The sequence below is a fragment of the Hylobates moloch genome, unplaced genomic scaffold (assembly GCF_009828535.3).
Source record: "Hylobates moloch isolate HMO894 unplaced genomic scaffold, HMol_V3 SCAFFOLD_8, whole genome shotgun sequence".
Lineage (NCBI taxonomy): Eukaryota > Metazoa > Chordata > Mammalia > Primates > Hylobatidae > Hylobates > Hylobates moloch.
Window position 1 is genome coordinate 38,712,691 of NW_026652283.1, and position 25,022 is coordinate 38,737,712.

At 41.5% G+C, this 25,022-nt stretch overlaps 1 protein-coding gene across 3 annotated transcripts in view; it reads right to left on the reverse strand.

The window, feature by feature from the left end:
* Positions 1-25,022, reverse strand: part of GRIK3 (glutamate ionotropic receptor kainate type subunit 3) — a 237,258-nt gene that overhangs the window by 93,765 nt on the left and 118,471 nt on the right. For all 3 annotated transcript variants that reach the window (XR_009214451.1, XM_032160273.2, XM_058442289.1), the window contains exon 2: positions 1,903-2,079. Coding sequence is in view for 2 of the 3 variants with exons in the window: in XM_032160273.2 (XP_032016164.1) it covers positions 1,903-2,079 (177 nt within the window). In the remaining variant the exon portion in view is untranslated. The remainder of the gene's footprint in view (positions 1-1,902; positions 2,080-25,022) is intronic.

The following is a 25,022-nucleotide window of genomic DNA, read 5'->3' on the forward strand; positions in this document are numbered from 1 at the left end:
CAGGTTCTATAGTGGAGCAGTAAAAAGGCACGGGGGCTTGCAGACAAGTGGAAAACATGTACAATAATCACATGACCTCTCTCTCACACCCACAGGTCAGGCTTGTGAAAGAAAAGTTCAGAGTGTTAGAAGATGAAAGCAAGGAGACCTGACCTTGCCTAGGGTCTCTGGGAGGGTCTCCTGGAGGACTGGAAGTTTGAGAAGACAAGGATGGGTTGGCCAGGCAAAGGGCAGGAGAGGGTGGGCTGGAGAAAGGGAATTACAAGCAGAGGTGGCAGCATGTGGGGAAGCCCAGAGGTGGGAGGAAGCATGGAACCCTGAGAAGGGCAGGTATGGCTAGAACCCAGGGCCTAAGGGAGCAGATGGTATGGATGTGGCTGGAAGGTCAGGTTGAGGCTAGACTGGAAAGGCCCTCATGGGCTGTGATGATGATTTGGGGAAAGACCATGAGATGTTCCATCCAAGATTTTAAGAAAGCAAGTCATGTCATCTGGTTGCGGGGAGGCGGGGAGTGGAGGGGTTGTGGCTTTGGTCACTTGGAAGCCCAGGGCTAGATTTTCAGGGGCTAGGAGGTTTCTGTCTTGGGCCTGCTCACCAACAACTTGGCAGTTTCACGTAGGGCGGGACTGTAATTTCCTGGAGGAAGTAACTCCGGGAGGGCTCGGAAACTCTGCCCCGGGTTCCCTGCGTGGCTGGGGAAGGTCCCTGTGCTGAATCACAGGCGTACCGCTAGGGAGTCATTGCATTATTTTAGTAATTTTTAGAAAACATAGACGGAAAACCCAGTCTAGCTTTTTGTGGGTGGTTGTGCCCACGAGGGCCTCTGCACTCTGATTCCAGGCATTTGTTCTGTGTTCTGACCTTTTTATTGAGTAGTTTTGGTTGAGTTCAGTCATTTTCTAGCTGGACAAGGCCGGGCAGAGGGTGTCAGCATAGACACTCAGCAGGGAGATGGACACTTCACTGCACAGGGTAGGCTGCAGGGCATGCTGGGAAAAGAGTGGGAGGACACAGGCAGGGAGTGGGCACAACAGCAGAGAGAGGGGTCATGGATGAAGGATCACTCTTCGGATGATCCAGGCTAAACCAGGGTGGGGCACCTCTTGTCTGTCTGCAGATCAGTTCTGAGATTCAGCAGAGTGGCCTCAAAAATGTCAGAATGGCCGGGCGCAGTGGCTCACACCTGTAATACCAGTACTTTGGGAGGCTGAGGTGGGTAGATCACCTAAGGTCAGGAGTTCAAGACCAGCCTGGCCAACATGGTGAAACCCTGTCTCTACTAAAAATACAAAAAATTAGCTGGGTGTGGTGGCATGTGCCCATAGTCCCAGCTACTCAGGAGGCGGAGAGAGGAGAATCGCTTGAACCTGGGAGGTGGAGGTTGCAGTGAGCAGAGATCGCGCCACTGTACTCCAGCCTGGGCAACAGAGTGAAGCTCTGTCTAAAAAAAAAAAAAAATATGTCAGCAGTAACTGCTCTCGATATCAGGGACTCTGACTGCCAGAATACAAGGCAAGGAGAAGCAGGTGGGTGGGACACAGAAATTGGGTCCCTGACCTGGTGGCTCAGTATGTGGAGGGCAAAGAAGCCAAGTGCAATAAGAGTAAAGTCCTATATGGTACTTCCTACTTGCCAGTGCTTACTATTCTAAGCACTTTACAGAAATGCATCCATTGTGCAGACGAGAAAACTGAGGCACAGGGTATTTTGTCCAAGGTCACACAACTAATATCAGAGTTGCTAGGATGCAAGTCCAGGCAGTCTGGCTCCAAGCCCAAACCAGGTAGAAAAGGCTCTGAACCTACTTGGAGCTCTGGCCTGTTTCCAGGATCTTGGATAGCAAACGCAGTGCTTCCCATCCCCAGGCTGGGAAGAGAACAGAGGCAGGAACTGCACACTCACCCTTTTTGGTCGCCTCGAAGCTGTCATGGAAGTGAATCCTCTGTATGTCATAGGTCAAGGTTGTGTTGGGCAGCAGAGTCCTGTTCCTGTTGATGATGTTGGCAGAAAATCGAAAGGCGTGCTCCTCGGCGTTCATGACCTGGGCGTTGGGGCCGTCCGCATACTCGAAGATTCCTCCTGTGAAAGATGAGTAAAATTGTGTGTGGTTGGGAGGAGGGATGGGGCTCTAGCAAGCGTGCTTGGCTCAAAAGATTTTATAGACAAGCTGCCTGCTCCCTGAAATGTTCAATAATATCCTAGGTAACTGCCACACCTAGAAAGTGTGCAGGAGCACAAGAAATATGAAAATCCTCATTCATTTCACTCAACCAGCAAATTCCTGGTAACAGAGCTCGACAGGGCCAAAATAAGATTACCAACTTATTAATATTGCTGTGAAAATTCTCAATAGAATTCTGGCAAGCAGAATCTACCAGGATATTACCAGGATAACATACCATGACCACGCAGAGTTTTATTCTAGGAATCTAAGACTGGTTCAATATAAAGAAATCTATGAATACCATTCCATCACATCAATAGTTCAAATAAGAAAAAAAAATATAATCAACTCACAAAATGCAAGATGGCATTTAATAAAATCCAATATCTATTGCTGTTAAGAATGCTTAATAAAATAGCACCAGAAGAAATACTTCCTTGAAGCTTTTTTAGCTTAAATCAGCCTTTAATATCATACTAATGGTGAAAAACCAGAGGCATTCTCATTAAAGAAAAATAAGAGGCATGGGGGAGGATTCGTACCACACCATTAACCAATGAAATAAGAAAGAAAAATAATTTAGAGGCACGACATTTGTAAAGAAATAAATTCTTATTTGCAAATGATATAAAAACCCTTAAAATAATCCCTAAACATGAAAACAAGTAAGAACTAGTAGGAGAGTTAAGTTAAATGACCAGTTAGCACAAATTAATAGTGTTTCTTCATATCAGTGACAATCAGTAAAAAAACTTAATAGCAAATGAATTCCTTTTACAATATCAGCAAAACATTAAATAACTAATAATAAAGCAAATAAGAAGTGTGCAATTCCCGATTTATTTATTTATTTATTTATTTATTCATTTGAGATGGAGTTTCACTCTTGTTGATCAGGCTGGAGTGCAATGGCACAATCTCTGCTCACTGCAGCCTCCGCTTCCCGGGTTCAAGCGGTTCTCCAACCTCAGTCTCTCAAGTTGCTGGGACTACAGGCACATGCCACTACGCCCGGATAATTTTTGTATTTTTAGTAGAGATGGGGCTTCACCATGTTGGCCAGGCTGGTCTGGAACTCTTGACCTCAGGTGAGCCACCTGCCTTGGCCTCCCTCCCAAAGTGCTGGGATTACAGGTGTGAGCCACTGCGCCAGGCTGCAATTCCAGTTTTAAAACATGACAAAAACAGGCTGGGAGCAGTAGCTTATGCCTGTAATCCCAACACTTCTGGAGGCTGAGGCAGGAAGATGACGATTGAAGCCAAGAGTTCAAGACCAACTTGAGCAACATAGTGACACTTTGTCTTTACAAAGATAAAAAGAAAAGAAAAACATAAAAAATGACCAAAACAAATAAAAAAACACCTTTAATGAGAGATTTAAACATAGCCTTAAATGAAGAGTCATGGTGTGTTTCTGAATAGTAAAGTTCACATGTAGAGGTGTCAGTTTTTCCAAATTAATTTTTCAGTTTAATTCCAATCAGAATCATGAAAGGGTTTTTCTTTTCCTGATAAAATGACTCTAAAATGTATCTGGAAGACTAAACACGAACTAATGACCAAAACATGTTTTAAAAAGAATGAGAGGTGACTCGTACTGCCACATTTTAAAATATATCATTAAGCCAAATAATTAAATTCATGTTGTAATAGCATATAAAAACACAGATAGATCAAAGGAACAGGATAAAAGCTCCTATAAAGAGACTCAAGTAGAGATAAGTATTTAAAACATGAGAAAGATGGCTAGTTCCAATCAGTAAGTAAATGAATTATTCATTAACTGTGCTGTGACAATTATTCAATTATTTGGAAGAAATTTAAGTTAGAATTCAATCTTAATCTAAAATAAATTCCAGATAAATTAAAGATTAATGGCAAATGGGTAAGTGGAGGAGCAGATAAAATACTGTAAAAGTACCAAAAAAGAAAATATAGGTGAATATTATACAATATTGGGTAGAGGAGGTCTTTCTAAGCCTTTCAAAAACATCAGAAACCATAAAAGAAAGATTGATAGCTCCACAAAAATAACATAAAACTTCTACCCATTAAAAACCATAAACAAAATTAAATTACAAACACAAACGTGAAATAAATATTTGTAACATATGTGGGAGCATAAAGATGGATGCTCTTATTTTATAAAAAGCACTTAAATTCTACAAAAAGGACAAATACTCCCATAGAAAAATGTGCAAAGGACAAGTATGAACATTTAACAAAAGAAAAGAAAATAATACAAAGGAGCTATTAATGTATGAAGAAGTGTGCAACTTCCCTAATAATTAAAATAAACTCAATTTAAACCAACAATGAGATACCAGTTTTTGCTCATCCAGTTGGTAAAGATACAAAATAAACCATGGCTCCAGCTTTGGTGCGGGAATAGTTGTTTAGAAAGAGACACCTGCTTAACTGTGGGTGGAGGGGGAAATGTCTACCCAGCCTGTTGAGATGGACATTAGAAATTTACCAAAAGTCCTAAAAATGTCCGCGCCTGTGACTCAGGACTTTGATATCTAGAAATGGACTCCAACAACAACAGTGGGCATGTGGATCATGTATGGGGAAGGAGATCTAGGGATGTTCAATCAGAGAAATGGTAAACTATTGTCTATGTATTTACATATAAGCACAGTTATAATTACATATAACGACACAGGAAATACCCATGATATATTTTTAAGTGAACAGTGAGGGTTTCTGGCAGAGGTGCAGTACAATTCCCTTTAGAAGAGGAAGAAGAAGAGGAACTTTTGTCTTTAACATAAGAATAGAAGACATTTCTTGTTTTGTTCTTAATGCCTTTCTATATTTTTTCCAATTAAACCTTTATTATTTTTAATAATTGATTTGGTTGAGGTATTATTACATTCTACAAGATTCACCTGTTTTAAAGCGTACAATGATTTTTAGTAAATTTACTGAGTTCTATAACCGTAAGCACAATCCTGTTTTAGAACCTTCCCATCACCCAATAAGAACCCCCGTGCCCATTTACAGGCAATTATAGTTTTCATTCCCACTCCCAGGCATCCACTAATTTACTTTTTGTCTTTTCTGAACATTTCATATAAATGGAATCATGCAATAGGTAGTCTTTTGCATCTGGCTTTTTGCATTTCATGTGCTTTTGCGGTTCATCCGTATTAGTGTCATGTATCAGTACTTTATTCCTCTTTATTGCTAAATAATATTACTTTGTATAGATGTACCACATTTTATTTTTCTATCCACAAGTTGATGGGTGTTTGGATTGTTTTAATTGTTTTGAAAATTCTAAAAAGTAGTGGTTTCCAGTCTCTGGTCTGGCATATGACAAGCTTGAAAGTTGCCACTCTGTCCTAACAACCAGTGAAGGCTGAACAAACTGAAAAATCAACAACTTTTCTTAGATCTGTACAAGAAGTGAGGTCACAGGGCAAACCACTGCCCCCAGAATTGGAGAGATAGGTAAATAGAGAGAATTACAAATTATTGGAGCAGAAACCTCCATGGGAATCGGTGTGCAGGTAGGAAAACTGAAAGTGTAATTGACTAGTTGCTGGAGGCTCAGTGTGGGTAAGTTTGAGAGACAAAAACCTCAGGGGAGGCCTTCACTGAGCCCCCACGCTTTTGTGAGTTTTACTCCTGGAATTCTACCAGGTTCTTAAGTGAATATTGGAGAAAAATCCCCATGTGCTTCTGGCAGTGGAAGGGGAAAAGGAATCATTTCAAAATATGCCAGAGCATTCTGTTCTTTTTAACAAGGTTTGTCCTCAGGGGAAACTAGTTAGCCAGAGCCTAACCTGCTGGGGTTTCGTGAGAGACTAATTGACCTGGTGGAAGGGAAATACTCAACTCCAGCCCACCTTAGCCATCCTATCCCATCTGCCCGTGTGTGTTGCGGGGGAGGTGGGGGAGAAGCACCTGTGAATTTCACAGCCCAGGGGCACAGGCTCACCAAAAGACTGAGACGTAATCATAGCACTATAGAATGCTTCCCCCTCTCCCCACCCCTTACCACTAAATCACTAAAGGCCTTATTTTCAGCAGTTCCTTTTACCCAGTGCATCATGTCCAGCTATCAAGAAAAAATTACAGGGCATACTAAAAGGCATAAAAACCATAGTTTGAAGAGACAGAGCAAGCATCAGAACCAGATTCAGATATGGCATGGATTTTGGAATTATTAGACCAGAAACAGAAATTCAAAACAACTATGATTAATATGCTAAGGGCTCTAATGGATAAAGAGGACAGCATGCAAGAACAGATAGGCAAAGAGATGGGAATTCTAAGAAAAAAAGAGAAATGTTAGGGATAAAAAGCAAAACAAAACAAAATACTGTAACAGAAATGAAGAGTGCCTTTGATGGGCTTATAAGTAGACTGAACACAGCTGAGAAGTGGGTCTCTGAGCTTGAGGATATCTCAATAGAAACTTCTAAATCTAAAAAGCAAAGAGCAGAAAGACTGGAAGAAGAAAACAGAATATCCAAAAACTGTGGCTGTAAAAATGCCTAATGGAAATGCAAGAAGGAGAGGGAAGAGAGAAATGATCAGGAGAAATATTTGAAACAATAATGACTTTCCTCAAATTAATGTCAGACACCAAACTACAGATCTAGGATCCTTAGAGAACACCAAGCACAAAGCAGGAAATATGTCCCCAAAATGACACTGAGGCATATCATTTTCAAACAATAGAAAATCAAAGATCAAGAAAGAAATCCTGACAAGCCCGAAGAAAAATACATCTTATCTACGGAGGAGAAAAGATAAGAATTACATCTGACTTCTCTGCAGAAACCATGCAAGCAAGAAGAGGGTGAAGTGAAATATATAAAGTATTGAGAGAAAATAAAAACCAACCTATAATTCTGTATCCTGAGAAATTATTCTTCATAAGTGGAGAGAAATAAAGACTTTCTCTGACAAACAAAAATCAATGAAATTTGTTGCCAGTAGATCTGCCTTACAAGAAATATTAAAAGATGTTCTTTAGAGAGAAGGAAAATAATATAGGTCAAAAACTTCAATCTACATACAAGAAGAACACTGAAGAAAGTGAAGGTAAAATTTTAAAAAATGTATTTTTCTCATTCTTAATTGATTTAACAGACGATGGTTTGCTCAAAATAATAATAGCAACAATGTATTCATAAATATTCACTTACGTACGCTTATATATGAGCAAAACGAATGACAGCAATGATATAAGGATGGGAGGGGGGAATTAGGATTTTTTTTTACTATAAAATACTCACACAACCCATGAAGCAGTATAACATTATTTGAGAATGAACTTGGATTAGTTGCCTATGTATATTGCAAACTCTAGGGTAACTACTAAAAAAATAGTACAATTGACATGCTAAGTGAGGAGAGGAAATGAAATGACAAAATATGCTCAATTAAAATCATGAAAGGCAGAAAAAGGCTGGAAGGCAAAAATAGAAACAAAGAACAAGGCAACAAATAGAAAACAGTGACAAATAAGGTAGATATTAATCTAATTATATCAATTCTCATTTTAAACATCAAAGGTCTAAATGCATCAAGTAAAAGAGATTGTCAAAGTGGATCAAAAAACAAGATCTAACTATATGTTGTCTACAATAAACCTATTTTAACTATACAGGTGCACATAAAATAAAAGTAAATGAACAGGTGAAAAATTTATTCCTGGAATGCAAGGATGGTTCAAAACAACAACAGATCAATGTAATACATCATATTAACAGAATAAAGGAAAAAAGGTGATCATCTGAATCAATGCAGAAGCAGCATTTGACAAAATTCAACAACTATTCATGATAAAAGACACTCAACAACTAGGAACAGAAGGGAACTATCTCAACATAATAAAAGCCATTTATGAATATCCCACAGCAAATGTCATACTCAATGGTAAGAGACTGAAAGCTTTTCCTCTAAGATCGGTGACAAGGCTAGGATGCTCACTTTCACCACTTCTATTAAACATTCTACTGGAAGTTCTATCCAGAGCAGTTAGGCAAGAAAATGAAAAAGAAGGCATCCAAGTTGGAAAGGAAGTAGTAAAATTATCTGTCTGCAGATAATATGGTCTTATATGTAGAAAACCCCAAATATTTCACAAAAAATCAGTTAGAGCTAATAAAATTTGGCAAAGTAACAGAATACAAAGTCAATACACAAAATCAGTTGCATTTCTATACCTAACAATTAACAATCTGAAAAGGAAATCATAAAATAATTCCATTTCTAATAATCTCACAAAGGACAAACTACTTAGGAGTTAACCAAGGAGATGAAAGACTTGTACCTGTACAATGAAAACTACAAAATAAAATGGGGAAATGATTTAAATAGACATTTCTCAAAAGAAGACATACAAATGGCAAGCAGGCATATGAAAAGATGCTCACATCATTGATCATCAGAAAAATGCAAATCCAAACTACAATAAGACATCATCTCACCTCAGTTAAAATGGCTTATATCCAAAAGACAGGCAATAATACATGCTGTTGATGATGTGGAGAAAAGGGAACCCTCATACCATGTTGGTGGGAATGTAAATTAGTACAACCACTTTGGAGAACAGTTTGGAGATTCCTCAAAAAACTAAAAATAGAGCTACCATATGATCCAGCAATCTCACTGCTAGATATATACTCCAAAGAAAGGAAATCAGTATATTGAATAGATATCTGCACACCTATGTTTGTTGCAGCACTGTTCACACTAACCAAAATTTGGGAGCAACCTAAGTGTCCATCAACAGATGAATGGATAAAGAAAATGTGGTGCTTATACACAATGGAGTACTATTCAGCCATAAACAGAATGAGATCCTCTCATTTTCAACAACATAGATGGAAATGGAGGTCATTATACTAAGTGAAATAAGCCAGGCACAGAAAGATAAACATCACACGCTCTCAAACCAAAACAATTGAAATCATGGAGATAGAGAGTACAAGGATGGTAACCAGAGGCTGGGAAGGGTAGTGGTAGGCTGGGTGGGGGGAGGTGGGGGTGCTTAATAGGTACAAAATAGATAACTAGAAAGAATTAATAAAACCTAGTATTTGATAGCACAATAGGGTGACTATACTCAATAATAATTTAATTGTACATTTAAAAACTAAAAGAGTGTAATTGGATTGTTTGTAACACAAGGATAAATACTTGAGGGGATGGCTACCTCATTTCCCATGATGTGATTACTACATATTGCATGCCTGTAGGCCTTACAAGAAATATTAAAAGATGTTCTTTAGAGAGAAGGGAAATAATAACAGGTAAACATCTCATGAACCTCATAAATATATACACCTATTATATACCCACAAAAAATAAAATTTAAAATGTAAAAAACCCTCCAAAACATTGTTGAAGGAAATTAAATAAGACATCAATAAATGTAAACACATCCCACGTTCACGGACTGGAAGACTTAATATTGTTAAGGTGTCAATACTGCCCAAAGTGATCTGTAGATTCAATGAAATCCTTATGACATTTCAATGTCAATGAAAATCCCAATGACATTTTTTTTGCAGACATAGAAAAACCGATCCTAAAATTCATATGGAATTGCAAAAGAATCCAAATAGCCAAAAACAGTCTTGAAAAAGAAGAACAAAGTTGAAAGACATTTCCTGATTTCAAAACTTACTACAAAGCTAGAGTAATCAAAACAGTGTGATACTGGCATAAAGACAAACTATATATAGAGTCCAGAAATAAAACCTCACATGTATGGTTAAATGATTTTTGACAAAGGTGCTAAGACTACTGAATGGGGAAAGGATAGTCTTTTCAACAAATAATGCTGGAATAACTGAATATCCACATGTAAAAGAATGAATTTGGATCCTTACTTAACACCATATACAAAAACTAACTCAAAATGGATCAAAGACTTAAATGTAAGACCTAAACCTATAAAACTCTTAGAAGAAAACATAGAACGAAGGCTTCATGACATTGAATTTGGCAATAATCTCTTGGATATGACACCAAAGGCACGGACAAGAAAAGAAAGACAAATTGAGCTTAATAAAAAATTTCCAAAAAATTGTGTATCAAAAGACACTATTAACAGAGTAAAATGCAACCAACAGAATGGGAGAAGATATTTGCAAATTATACACCTGATAAGGAATTAATATCCAGAACATATAGAGAACTTTTAAAACTCAAAAACAACAAAAAATAAACAACCCGGTTTAAAAATATATAAAGGACTTGACATTTCTCTAAAGAAGATTTACAAACGGCCAATAAACACATAAAAAGATGCTCAATATCACTAATAATTAGAAAAATTCGAATCAAAACTACAGTGAGATACTACCTCACACCCATTAGGATAACTACCATATAAAAAAAGAAAATAAGTGCTGGGGAGGATGTGGAGAAATTGGAACCTTTGTGCACTGTTGGTGGAAGTGTAAGATGGTAAGCCACCGTGGAAAACAGTATAGTGGTTCCTCAAAAGATTAAAACTAGAATTACTATATATCTAGCAATTCTTCTGGGTATATACCCAAAGGAATTCAAAGCAAAGACTCAAACAGATATTTGTACATCCATGTTCATAGCAGCATTACTCACAATAGCTAAAACTTGGAAGCAACATAAGTGTCCATTGATAGATGGATGAATAAGCAAAATGTGGCACAGACACACAATGAAATATTATTCAGTCTCAAAAAAGAAGGAAATCTGGACATATGTTACATCATGAATAAACATTGAGGACAGTATGCTAAGTGAAATAAGCCAGTCACAAAAAGACAAATACTGTGTGATTCCACTTATATGAGGTACTTAGAGCAGCCAAAATCAGAGAATCAAAAAATAGAATGGTGGTTTTCAGGGCCTAGAGGAAGGGGGGAAAGTGAAGTTATTCTTTATGGGTATAGAGTTATACAGTTTCCGTTTTACAAGATGAAAAGAGTTATGGAGATGAGTGGTGCTGATGGTTGCACAATATTATGAATGTATTTAGTACCACTGAACAGTACACTTAAAAATGGTTAAGATGGCAAATTTTACGTTATTTGTATTTTACCACAATAAAAAAGTAAATGAATGAAGACATGCCATCCTAATATCAATCAAAAGAAAGTGAAAGTAGCTGTATTCAGACAGAGAAGACTTTGGGTCAAGGAGCTTTATCAGAGACAAAGAGATGCATTACATAATGATAAAGGGGTCAATTATCCAAAAAGACGTAACAATCGTTAATGCGTATATGCTCAAAAGAGAACATCAGAATACATGAGGCAAGGAAAAATGGATGAATTTACTATTCTACTAGGAGACTTCAACACCCTTTTATGAGAAATGGACTGATCCAGTTGACAGAAAATCAGTAAGGTTATAGTTAAACTCAACAACAGCCTCAGTGAATCAGATATAATGTACATCTGTAGACTACTTCAGTCAACAACAACAGAATACACATTCTTCTCAAGCTCATATGGAACATTCAGCAATATAGACCACATTCTGTCCATAAAGCACATCTTAACAAATTTAAAAGACTAGAAATCATATAATGTCTACTCTTAGACCACCATGGAATTAAACTAGAAATCAATAACAGAATGAGATCAGGGAAATCCCCAAATACTTGAAGATTAGGCAATGCTTCTCCTCCCCCTCCTGCTCCTCCTCCTCCTCGTCCTCCTCCTTCTCCTCCTCCTCCCCCTCCTGCTTCTCCTCCTCCTCTTCCTCCTTCTCCTCCTCCTCCTCCCTCCCCCCCCTTGTCTTGCTATGTGGACTCAAACTCCTCTGCTCAAGTTATCCTCCCACCTCAGCTTCCAGAGTAGCTGGGACTACAGCCACATACCACTGTGCCCAGCTTAAACAATGTACTTCCAAATAACATATGGGTCACAAAAGAAATTTAAAAATATTTTGAACTAAATAAAAATGAAAGCATAACTTATCAAAATTTGTGGGATGTAGTGAAAGCAGTGTGTAGAGAGAAATTTATAGCACTGAATGCATAAAATAGAAAAGAAGAAAGATCTAAAATTAATAATCCAAGTTTCTACCTCAGAAAACTAGAAAAAGAAGAGCAAATTAAATCCAAAGTAAGCAGATGAAAAGAAATAATAAAAATTAGATCTGAAATCAATGAAATTGAAAACAAGAAATCAATAGAAAAATATCAATGAAACCAAAAGCTGGTCATGTGAAAAGACAGATAAAATGGATAGGCCTCTAATCTGGCCAATTAAGAATAAAAAAGAGAGGATACAAGTGAAAGAGGGGACATCTCTACAGATCTCATGGACATTAAAAAGACTATTGAGGAATATTAATAACTCTATGTCCACTAATTTGCTAACCTAGATGAAATGAACCAAACACAATTTGTCAAAATTCACGCAAGAAGAAAGAGACCATTTGAATAGGGCTCTCTCTATTAAAGAAATTGAATTAATAATAAACCTTAGAAAGCAGAAAGCACCAGGCCCAGATGGGTTCACTGGTAAATTCTACTAAACATTTAAGAAAGAAATAATACAAATTGTCTACACTCTATTTCAGAAAACAGAAGCAGAGGACTACTTCTTAACTCATTTTACAAGGCCAGCATTACTCTAATACCAAAACCAGACAAAGACATCACAAGAAATAAAACTACAGATCAACATCTCTCATTAATACAGATACAGAAATCCTCAACAAAATGTTAGCAAATAGAATCCAACAATGTATAAAAAGAACTACATAACACAACCAAGTGGGATTTACCCCAGGTATGCAAGGCTGTTTCAAGATGTAAAAATCAATTAATGTAATCCATTATATCAATATCAACAGGCCAAAGAAGAAAAATCATACGATTATATCAACAGATGCAGAAAATGCATTTGACAAAATCCAGCACCCCATTAATGATAAAAACTCTCAGTAAAGTAAGAATAAAGGGGAATGTCCTCAACTTCATAAGAATATTAATAGCAGAATACACATTCTTCTCAAGCACATCTACAAAAACCCTACAGTTGACATCATACATAATAGTGAGAAACTTGATGCTTTCCCACTAAAATCAGGTACAAGGGAAGGATGTCCCCTCTCCCACTGCTTTTCAACATCACACTGGAAGTCCTAGCAAATGCAATAAGACAAGAAAAGGAAACAAAAGAAATTCAGATTGGGGAGGAAGAAATAAAACTGTCTTTGTTTACAGGCGACATGATCCCCTATGTAGAAAATCCACACGAATCAGGAACAAAAGAGAAAACTACCACTTGGAACGAATAAGCAATTATAGAAAGGTGGCAGAATATATGGTTAATATGCAAAAGTCAATTGCTTTTCTACATACCAGCAATGAACAAATGGAATTTGAAATAGAAACAAGACCACTTACATTAGCGTGCAAAGAAAAGAAACACTTGGGTTAGATATCTAAAAAATATGTACAAGATATATTTGAGGTAAAACTCACAACTCTAATGAAAGACATCAAAGAATAACTAAATAAATGGAGAGACCTTCAATGTTCATGGGTAAGAAAAGTCAATTATTTTCAAGACGTGAGTTTTTCCCAAATTGATTTATAGATACAGTGCAATCCCAATCAAAATCTCAGCAAGTTATTTTGTGGCTATTGACAAACTGATTCTAAAGTGTACATAGAGAGGCAAAAGACCAGAATAATCAACACAATATTGAAGGAGAAGAACAACACTGGGAGATCGACACGGCCCAACTTCAAGACTTGCTATAAAGCTATAGTAATCAAGACAGCGTGACGTTGGCATATAGATAGACAAATAGATCATTGGAACAGAATGGAGAATTCAGATACAGACCCACATAAATAAAGTCGACTATCTTTGACAAGGGAGCAAAGGCAATACAGTGGAGAAAAGATAGACTTTTCAACAAAAGGGCTGGAACAACTGGACATCCACATGCAAAAATGAATCTAGACACAGACCTTACACCCTTCACAAAAATGAACTCAAAATGCATCAGAGACCTACATATACAATGCAAAACTATAAATTGCCAAACTTGGGTTTGGCAATGGCTTTTTAGATATAATACCAAAGGCATGATCCATGAAAGAAATAATTGATAAGCTGGACTACATTAAAATGAAAACTTTCTGCTCTGCAAAAGACACAGTAAGGAGAACGAAAAACGAAGCCACTGACTGGGACATATCTGATGATGGACTACTTTTTTTTTTTTTTGAAACAGGGTCTTTCTCTGTTGCCCAGGCTGGTGTGCAGTGGTACAACCTCGGCTCACTGCAACCCCTGCCTCCTGGGTTCGAGTGATTCTCCTGTCTCAGCCTCCTGAGTAGCTGGGATTACAGGCGTCCACCACCACATCCGGCTAATTTTTGTATTTTTAGTAGAGACAGGGTTTCACCATCTTGGCCAGGCTGGTCTTGAACTCCTGACCTCAAGTGATCTGTCTGCCTCAGCCTCCCAAAGTGCTGGGATTACCGTGAGCCACCGTGCCTGGCCTGATGATGGACTATTATCCAACATATGCAAACCACTTTTAAAATTCAAGAATAAGAAAACAAACAACCTTATTAAAAAGTGGGCCAAAGACCTTAACAGAAGATATACAGATGGAAAATAAGCATATGAAGATACTCCATATTATATGTCATTGGGGAAATGTAAATTAAAACAACAACAAGATACCACTACACATCTATTAGAATGGCCAAAATTCAGAACACTAGCAACACCAAAGGCTGGCAAGGATGTGGGGCAACAGGAGCCCTCATTCATTGCTGGTGAGAATGCAAAATAGTACAGCCACTTTGATAGACAAGTTTTTCAATTGCTTATGAAATTAAACATACTCTTACCATGCAAGCCAGCAATGGCACTCCTTCTTATTTACACAAAGGAGTTGAAAATATGTCCACACCAAAGCCTGCACATGGATGTGTATAGCAGCTTTATTCATGATTGCCCAAACGTGGGAGAAACCAAGATATCCTTCAGTAGGTGAGTGGATACACAAACTGGCTACATCCAGACCATGGAATATTATTCAGCACGTAAAAGAAATGAGCTATCAAGCCGTGAAAAGATAAGGATAAAACTTAAGTGCCTATCACTAAGCGAATGCAGCCAATGTGAAAAGGCTACAGACTATGTGATTTCAACTACTGACATTCTGGAAAAGGCATAACTATGGAGATAGTAAAAAAAGCAGTGGCTTCCAGGGGGTGGAGGAGGGAGGAATGCATTGGTAAAAACACAGAGGATTTTTAGGGCAGTCAAATGATTCTGTATGATGCTATTATGGTGAATACATGTCATTATACATTAGTCGAAACCCACAGAATGTACACCACCAAGAGTGAACCTTAATGTAAACTATGGACTTTGGATGATGATGATGTGTCAGTATAAGTCCATTCATTGTCACAAATGTACCTCTCTGGTGGCAGATGTCGATAATGGAGGAGGCTATGCATGTGTGTGGGCAGGGGGTATATGGGAAATCTCTGTGCCTTCCACTCAGTCTTTGCTGTGAACTTAAAACTGCTCCAAAAAATAAAATTTATTAAAAAGAAAAAAGGGTAATGTTTTAACACGTGAACACATAACTGTGTCCTTCCAGAGTACTCCAGCACGCTTACAGTTTGTAACACTTAAGTGTGTACATGTGTGCATCCGCACAGGTGTGCCTCGACATGCCGAGCACGTGCATAAAACAAGACAAGAAGAATTCGTACCAAAAGTGAAGGGTGGTTTTCTCTGAGTGGTAGGCTCGTGGGTAAATTTAATTTCCTTCTTTGTGTTCTTCTGTATTTTTAAAAAGTTCTGCAGTGAACATGTGTTACATTTCTCATCAGAAAAGCCATCGTGATTGTGTGTATGTGTTTAAAGGGAAATAAATGATCAAAATACCATATGACCCAGTAATTCCATTTCTAGGAATATAAATTTAGAGAAAGTTGGAGATATATAAACACATTTATGGGTAAGGTTTTTTTTACATAATATTGAAAAAAATAGAAACAGCTTAATGTCCAAAAACAAGAGATTACTCAATATATTAAAACCCACCCATATGGCAGAACAACTTGTAGGCATTATCAATCAAAGCATAGGATGATACGGTACAGTGACTGAAATTGGATTCAAAATGTGGGAAGAATTTTACTCCCATGATGCAAAGTGTGTACAGACGTGGCAGAAGAGGCCATGGGTTTTGCTGGGGCCAGATGAGGGGCACCTGAGGATTCATTATGCTACTCTCTCTATGTGTGTATGGCAGACATTCTCTGTAATAAAATATTCCTTAAAATCATGATATGAATAAGACGAAAATAACAAATCATGATGTTGCAATCAGAAAAGAGACACAATTAATGCTACTTGCAGATGCTTATTATGGTTCTCTTAAAAACACAAGAGAATCAGGTGAAAACCTAGCAGAAAGTAAACAGAGAGCTCATCAAGAGGCCAGCATACAAATATAGAAAAACATATAGCCTCCCCACATAGCAGCAATAAACAGCAAGGAATCATAGGGGAAAAAAAGAGACCCTACTCACAAAAGCAACAACAACAAAAAAATACCTTACCATAAATGTGCAATTCCTATATCAAGAAAACTACAAAACTTTACTAGAGGACGTAAAAGAAGACTTGAATAAATGGAGAGACATAACTTACTCCTTGGAAGGGATGGCTCAATATTGTAAAGATGTCATTTCTCCTCAAATTAATTTATAAATTTAATGCAATTCCAATTAAAATCAAAAAGGACACACCAGAAGGACACACACTAAAATGTTAACAGAGGTTCTTTCTAGAAAGTAAAAAGATAATGGATTGCTTTTGCTTGGTGCTTTTTTTGTTTGTTTGTTTTCCAAGCCCTCTGCATTGAGATAGAGCTTTGGTAATAAGAAAAAAAAAAACAAAGCTTTAGCGAAATGTTCTTAAAGAATACTTAATGGCATAGAAAATTTTCATCCTCTCCCTGCTCCCCAATGCTACAAAATAATATTACAGTATGATAATTATTTATCAAACAAAAAGCATATTTACAGAAGAAAGACTGGAAGGATTTGTACCAAAATGTTACCAGTGAATATCTCTGGATAGATGTTTATGGATAATTTTTATCTTGTTCTTTGTGTTTTCTTGATTTTTCCAAAATTATTTACAACAAGTATGTATTATTACTTCAAAATGTGAAAACAAACACACAAAAAACAAAAAAAGCCTAGAAAGAGGTCTGGTTATTACAGATCTGAAGAAAGATACTCTACCCATCCCAAATGGGGATAAAAAGTCAGGGGACAAAACCATCTCCATAGGGCTTCACACCCTCTCCCTGGCCTCTCAGACTTTGGCAGGTGGTGAGAAGGGGAAAGAGAGAGACCATCATCTCAACAAGGATGGTGACATGTCTCAGCCATTAAGACCTAAGCCCAAGGGATGGAGCCTCAGTCTTATCCTATATAAAACAGCTCCATTGATACCCATTAATCTCTGCCCTGTGCCACCCTGTCACTGGGCCCTGGGATACCAAAAGAAGTCAGCATCAGGCTCCTGCTTTCAAAGAATGCTCAACCCCACAGGGCAGCCGAGAAGAACAGACAACTAGCACATGTGTGGCACTCCACTCAGGTGCAATACCGGGGAGGTTCCCAATTCAGGTTTCAATGACAGCCATCCTTCAGTCCCAAACCTAGCTGTATCCACTGGAGGAGGTTACTCAGTCTCTCTGAGACTCAGTTTCTCCACCTGCAAAATGGGGTACACATCTCACAGGGCTGATTATTGTGAGGAAAACATAAAAAATGGAGCTACTGCATGGCACATGGCGAGGACTCAATACACAGTAGCTATCAAAGAGAGAGAGAAACAATGAATGCTACTATACTATTTAGAAAACAGCAAATAAATGCTACCATACCATTTAGAAAAACAAAGTGAATTGTGAGCTTCCACATTTTCTAGGGCAGGGTTGACAAACTTTGTCTGCAAAGGATCAGAGGGTAAATGTTTTAGATGATAAATATTTTTGGCTTTGTGGACCAGATGGTAGTTGTTGCAAGGACTCACTTCTGCCACTGTAGCATGCCGGCAGCCGCACACAATGTGTCACAATGGGCACAGTTGTGTCTCAATAAAACTTTATTTGTAAAAATACAGAATGAAGAGATGTTTCATGGGTACAAATATATAGCTTGGTAGAAGAAATAAGACCTAGTGTTTGATAGATCAGTGGGGTGACTATTAATGTAAGTTTACAATAACCTATTGTTTATTTCAAAATAGCTAGAGGAGAATAATTTGAAGGTTTTCAGCATAAGGAAAAGACAATTATTTAAGATGATGAGTATCTTAAGTATGCTGACTTGATCTTCACAAATTATATGAATGTATTACATTATCATATGTACCCCAAAACTCTGTACATCTATTATGTATCAATAAAAACATAAAATTAATTCAAAAAACAGGTGGTGGGTGGCTGGATTTGGCCATCGGACTATAGTTTGTATTTGTTCTGGGGGTGGGCAGCCTTTATTTCAGAGGTGAGTGAGTGTTTCCTTAGGAAAAGCACCTCAAGGCCTGGGTAAAGAATTAAGACTATGATGGAACCAAATCATGATGCAAAAGAAACAAAGATGGGATGCTGGAGTTTTTGAATGCAGAAGATGGGAGAGAAGGAGGAAGGCGTAAGAGGAAGGGAACAGAGATGAAGTGGACCCCAAAGGACAGAACCCAGGCCCAAAGGTGGGCGAGTCCAGTAAGAAATTCACCACGGCAGGAAGGGGCCATGCATTTTTCGTACAGTGATGTCCGATGCTGGGTTTTAAGTTGAGCCTCCCTTCCTTCCAGGAGCCCTATCGTTAGAAAAGTCAGCCACAGAAAACTGACACCAGCTCCTGCTGTTTGGAGGAAAGAGATAGAAGATGGGCATGGTCCAAAACAGAGTGAGTCGGGGCACAGAAAGGACAAGAGGCACAAGAGGCGAGATGAGAGGAGACAGAGGACTCAGTAGAAGACACTGGACCACGAGGTCATCCGGAAAAACAGGAAGCCCTAGAGCATCCTCAGAGACACGGTGGGTGAGAGGCTGCCCCTCCACCCGCAAACTCAGTGCAAGGATGGGAGGTGTTCTAATGAGCGTGTAAGGGCAAGGTGGCTGCAAAGGCCTGAACGTCTTGGGACATCCAGGCAGCAAATATTGAGGGGCGCCACAGAGGTTCAGAGAGTGGGGTTCTAGGCACAGGCAGACCTCGATTTGAATGTTGGTTCCACTCACAGGCTACCCCTTTCTCTAGGGAATTGTTCTCAGTGAGAGAGGCCCCCTTGCCCAGGAGGATGGGTCACTCACCTGGGCTCCTGGAAGCAGCCTGCCATCAATAACCGACTAATAATGGGGCTCAAAAGGCCGGGCGGTCCCTTGCCTCAGGGTGGGGACAATCTGCAGCATGACATATTCTTTGGAGCCCCTCCCCACACTCCCACCTTGCATCAGGCAAAGGCTAGATCTCGGCAGAGGCACATCTCTGCCCAACCCCATCCCCTTCCCAATCCTGCCTTATTCATTCCCCCACAGGGTTTTCCTGAAGAGCACTCTTCCCCTCTATAAACCCCATGCATCCAAATCCCTGCCTCAGGCTCTGCTTCCAGGGGACCTGACCTAAGACAGGGGTGACATTACTGGGGTGCACTGTCAACTGCACTTATTTTAGTGTTGTTGGAGAGGGGGAAGGGGACACTGGACCTCATTAACTGCTAAATGGCCAAGGTTCTCCACTACCCTCTCCCTCCTGGGTCCTCCTGCTCTCTCTCCCTTCTGCACAGCAGCTTCTAGAGAGCCCGCAGCTTTGGGAGCTCGGGCGCCTGACTGTCCTGGGTTCTGATCCAAGCTCTGCCCGTGCAAGAAGGGCTGCTTTGGGTCTCAGCTTCTGGAGAGAGTTCCCTGCCCCACTGGAGGCTGCCCCCCTTTCCACTGGCTCCTCTCCATTCTCTGCCTTCCCATACATTCCTCATGATCGTTATTTAAAGAGGCTAATAAGTAGGTTGGCACCGTTGATTAATGCATAATCTTAATCATGATTGCATAGTGTAATTGGCATTAATTTGAAGAGCCAGTTCATTATGAAAATAATTGTCACTGCTTTCTGCTTTAATAAAATGGAGCAGAGACACTAAGGCCGCTAAGAGATGGGATAGGGTGTGTGCACACGTGTGTGTGTGTGTGTGTGTGTGTGTGTAGGGAGGGGTGTGTGAGTAAGATGAATCCCAGAAGACGTGAGCAGGGGTGGAATAGGGTGCAGCTGGAATATTTTCTTCAAACAAAACCTTGTGTGGAAGCCCAACGGGTAAAACAAATAACAACAATGACAACAACAATAATAACAACGGACTGTGTTCCAGGGATGCTGCTGCATGCCTTCAATTCACTACATTTAACACTCATGAGAACCTCTACAACCCCATTAGAGAGGAAGTAACATTGCCTCAATTTACACAGGAGAAAACGGAAGACCAGGGAAGTTAAGGATGTTGTTAAAACTACAAAGTGGCAAAATTCTCTTTGCAACCAAAGCCAGTGATGTGCTGCAGCCAGCTAGTACCAGCCTTCAGGAGCCAATTGTTAAATTTTCAGGAATTCTGAAAACCAGTTATTAAACCACTGGCAGCCTGAAATCGGCCATAGTGAGAGTATTTACACCACAGAAATAAGCAGATGCTACAAATCAGGGCGTTTTTCTTTTTTTTTTCTTCCTGAGATGGAGTCTTGCTGTGTCGCCCAGGCTGGAGTGCAGTGGCGCAATCTCGGCTCACTGCAACCTCCACCTCCTGGGTTCAAGCAATTCTCCTGCCTCAGCCTCCCAAATAGCTGGGAGTACAGGTGCGCGCCACTATGCCTGGCTAATTTTTTTGTATTTTTAGTAGAGACGGGGTTTCACCACGTTGACCAGGCTGGTCTCGAACTCTTGACCTCAAGTGATCCGCCTGCCTTGGCCTCCCAAAGTGCTAGGATTACAGGCGTGAGCCACGCCACACGGCCTTTTTTTCTTTTTTATCGGCATGCCCCTGCCCAAACCCATTTGCATCACTGGGCTCTGAAAGACTTGATGCCGCAGCTTCTGAGAAGGCTCTGTAGCTTCCTGGGCTCTGAGTGTGGCAAGAAAACCACTGCTCAAATCTAACCCCTAACTGAGAGCCAGGGTTGGGGAGGAGGGGTAGAACTGGCTGTGTCAACTGCAACCAACTGCTTTCTTGCTCCTTCTACTATGATATGTTGTTATATGTTTCAGGAAACATACTGAATACCCTAAGCATTCGTGCCTATATTTTTAAAATTGCTTTTTATACGTCTGGAAATGTGCCCAATGGTGGAATTCCTCTGCCTCCCAGGTGAGGATGCTATGGTGGCCTGTGTCAAGCTGAATATGACCTCCAAAACCAGGGGGAAGCATTGTCACTATGGCCCTGCCACACTTCACCGTCAAGGACAAGGGTCCTGGAGACGGCCCACTGCCCCAGCCCTCAGACTCCATCTGGGCAAGATGATCTTAGAGACTCCCCAGGCACAAGTGCTGGGCAGATAGGAGCAGAGGAGCCAAGCTCCTTGCTTAAGCTTGGCCCTCTGACCTCATGACTGTTTAGGTGTCCTCTGGAAACCGTTGAGGTTTTCCTTTCTCTTCGATAACTGTGTGCTTTTAAATTTAGCCAAGCAGCCCAGCTGGCCTGGCCCAGAGTGCAGTGAGCCTGGGAGACTCAGGCAGGAGTCGAGGCCTGCCGCCACTATGAAGAGTACCAGAAGACATTCACGCTCCCAGCACCAGGCCCAGGCTCCATCTGTCCTCAGGGGCCTGAGCCCACTCTTTCTTTTCTAGACTGCTTTGTACTTTTTCTGAAGTTTCCAAGGTGTTGTGGAGATTAATTGAGACGTGGATCAGCGAGATTGTTGCTAACAGCCTCTTCTCAGGGCCCGCCTCCCTGTCTGTTCTGATCAGGGTTCTCTTTGCTTCCTGCCAGGGCCCCCGCAGCTCAGTGCAGCCGTGGGCTAGAAGATCCAGGCTCTGCTCTCTGCTGCGCCTTAGCCAAACCTTTGGGGGCCCTGGTGGCGTTTCTGAACCTGCTTCTCAGGCACCTCCGTGCCCTCTCTCAGCAGCAGTGGTGGGGGGGCGGGGGTAGGGACAAGTCAGTTGCTTCCCCTGCTGGACACAGTACGTGGTTTACAGAGGCGGAGCAGCACCCAGTGAAACGGTCCAGGGATGGGCTTTCTCATATCCTGGGAGAGGAAATGGAGACGAGGGATGTGTGTCCCCTTTCTTGTTCATTCAGTTCTTCATTCATTCATATACTCATTAACTCATTCATTCCAAAAGCAGGTAATTGGCTACAATCTGGAACAAGGCACCATGCTGGGCACTAGGTGAGTCAGTGAGAGATTAGATTCAGCCCCATCCTTCAGAAGCTCCTAGCTCAGAACAGGAAGTGAGTGGAGGGGCATAACTCAAAACGCTGTCAAGGTGAGAACGCTCCATGTGATAACCACGGACTAAACACTGGGAAGACTCAGAGGACAGGGCACCTTGCGGACGTCTTCATGGGGGAGGCAGCACCTGACCTGCTCAGAGCTGAGCTGTGGAAGGAACACTGCAACCAGCAGGGGCACTGGCCTTGGATAGGTTATCACGGTGAGGAGGGCCTATACAGACCCACTGGGGAGACAGGGAGGGAGGGGGTGGCCGGAGGGGAGCTGGGTGGTTGGCTTTTCCAGGATTGGTCAATAACCAGCTGAGGGAGGGAGATGGGGGTCTGGGAGAGGGTGCATCCAACAGGACCCCAGTGTTTGAATGAGGATGAGGTTCAGCTAAGCATGTGGGCTCTGCAGCCAGACGGCACCACTTCCCAGCTGTGTGACCTTGGCCAAGTCCCTTTACTGCTCTGTGTCTCTGTTTCATCATCTGCAACAGGGATATTAATAGTGTTTACAACATAGGAATATTTTGAGACTTAAATGGCATAAATCACCTAAAGCACATTGTATGCCTTTGATAAGAATAAGAAATTATTATGAGGTGACAGGAAGGCTGGAGGGCCTTCAACGGAGCTGTGGGCAGGCATCCAGAGAAGGGGCAGATCTGAGCAGAAGATGTGCACTTCCCTGGGGTCCCGGGGGGGGCTCCTGATTGAGTTCCGGGGCCTGGTGGCAGTTGTTTTAATTGATCTAGTGCTATGAGGAGCCTTTGTCTGTACAACTCAGGGACACGCAAGTCAAATATTGCAGAATCGACCGTGTTGGGAGGATGGCTGGAGGCTCTCGTGCTGCCCAGAGACCCTGATGAGGGATGGGCTGTCATCAGGCAGGAGGGGCAGGAGCCAGGGCTGTGGGCAGAGGACTGAGTGAGGGGCTGTGGAGGGGCCCTGTGAGCAGTGCCTGTCCTTGCTGCAGGGGACAAAGGAATGGAGATCTAGAGCCACCATGCGGGCCTCCCCCAGACACTGGCGGGGCTGTCCCACCTCCGCAGTCAGTCAGCAGAGCAGTTCCACGGCCCCTTCTTCACGCACACCCACCGGCAGCAGAAAGGCCAAGCCCCTTAGCCTGGTATTTGGGGCCCTTCCCCATCCAGCCCAGCCTCTCTTCAGCGTCCACTCTTCCAGGCAGGGTGTCCTCGCCCCGTGCTGTTTCTCACCACTCCCTTCACGTGCGCCTTCCTCTGCGTCTCGCTTTTCCTTCTTTCTCTGTGTTTTGTCCTTCTGATGCTGGGTCACGCTTTTCTCTTCTGAGCCTTGTGCAATAGACATGATCCTCGTCCCCTGATCCCAACCCCAGAGGCCACTGCAGACACTTCCTCTGCATGCCCTCAGCTTCCACGATCTCTGATATTCTCTGGCAAAGGCGCGGGTTTGGCCAGCACATGGGACAGGCTAGGGAGGCCTGGGAGCTGGTGGATAAACGCTCACCTTCCTCGCCCCTCACAGGCACCACTGGGAGGCACATTCTATGCAGTTTCTCAATAGGCCCCAGCAGAACAGAACCCCCCTCCTCCCACCTCTGCTGCCCACAGTGTAACCCACAGTGTAACCTGTACCCCGTTTTACACTGCCCACAGTGTAACCTGCACACCGTTGCTTGGCTCCCCTGCTTCCTGGTCTCGCATCCCTGCTCCTTCACGGTCCTGATTCCTGGAGCCGCCTCCCAGATAAACTACTCACACCCCAGCCCTCCTCGCAGGGCCTGCATTTGGGGGTCCTTGATTAAGAGCTTTCCTGAGCTGCCTATGCGTCCTCCTCCATATCCTCACACATGGTGGGGTGCTGCGTTGTGCTGTGCTGAGTCCTGGTCCCCACTCTCCCCCCTCTCCATTAGGCTGAGGTCATCTAGAGGGTGAGGACACGCCTTTGTCATCCTGGCATCTCCTTCCTCCCCCCAGTGCCTGACACACTATCTAGCACAGATAGGATGTCAACATGTTTGTTAAATAAATGTATATGTATGTGTGCTTAAAACACATATGTTGCTTGTTTTAAGAAGCTAATTTCAGTTCAGGACTTTGATATTTACGTGACAAATAAAAGAACACACAAATCTCTCTCAGACCATCTGTAATGATTATGCACAGCCAGGAGGACACCAGCTCCTGCTGTTCTCAAGCCCTCCACTACCCCAGCTCCAGCAGGGATCCGCTATTAGTAGATAGGGAGCCTGAGGCTGAGGGACCTTCAGTAGACACCCTGTCCCTTACAAGAATGGACAGGGGCCATGTGCCTGGCATGAGTAGGCAGCTGCACAGAGAGGGCCTGGCTCTCCCTGGATGGGGGCGTCTCCCACCACCCTCCTAACTGGGGCTCATCTCCAAACCCAGGCACCTGCTCCATAG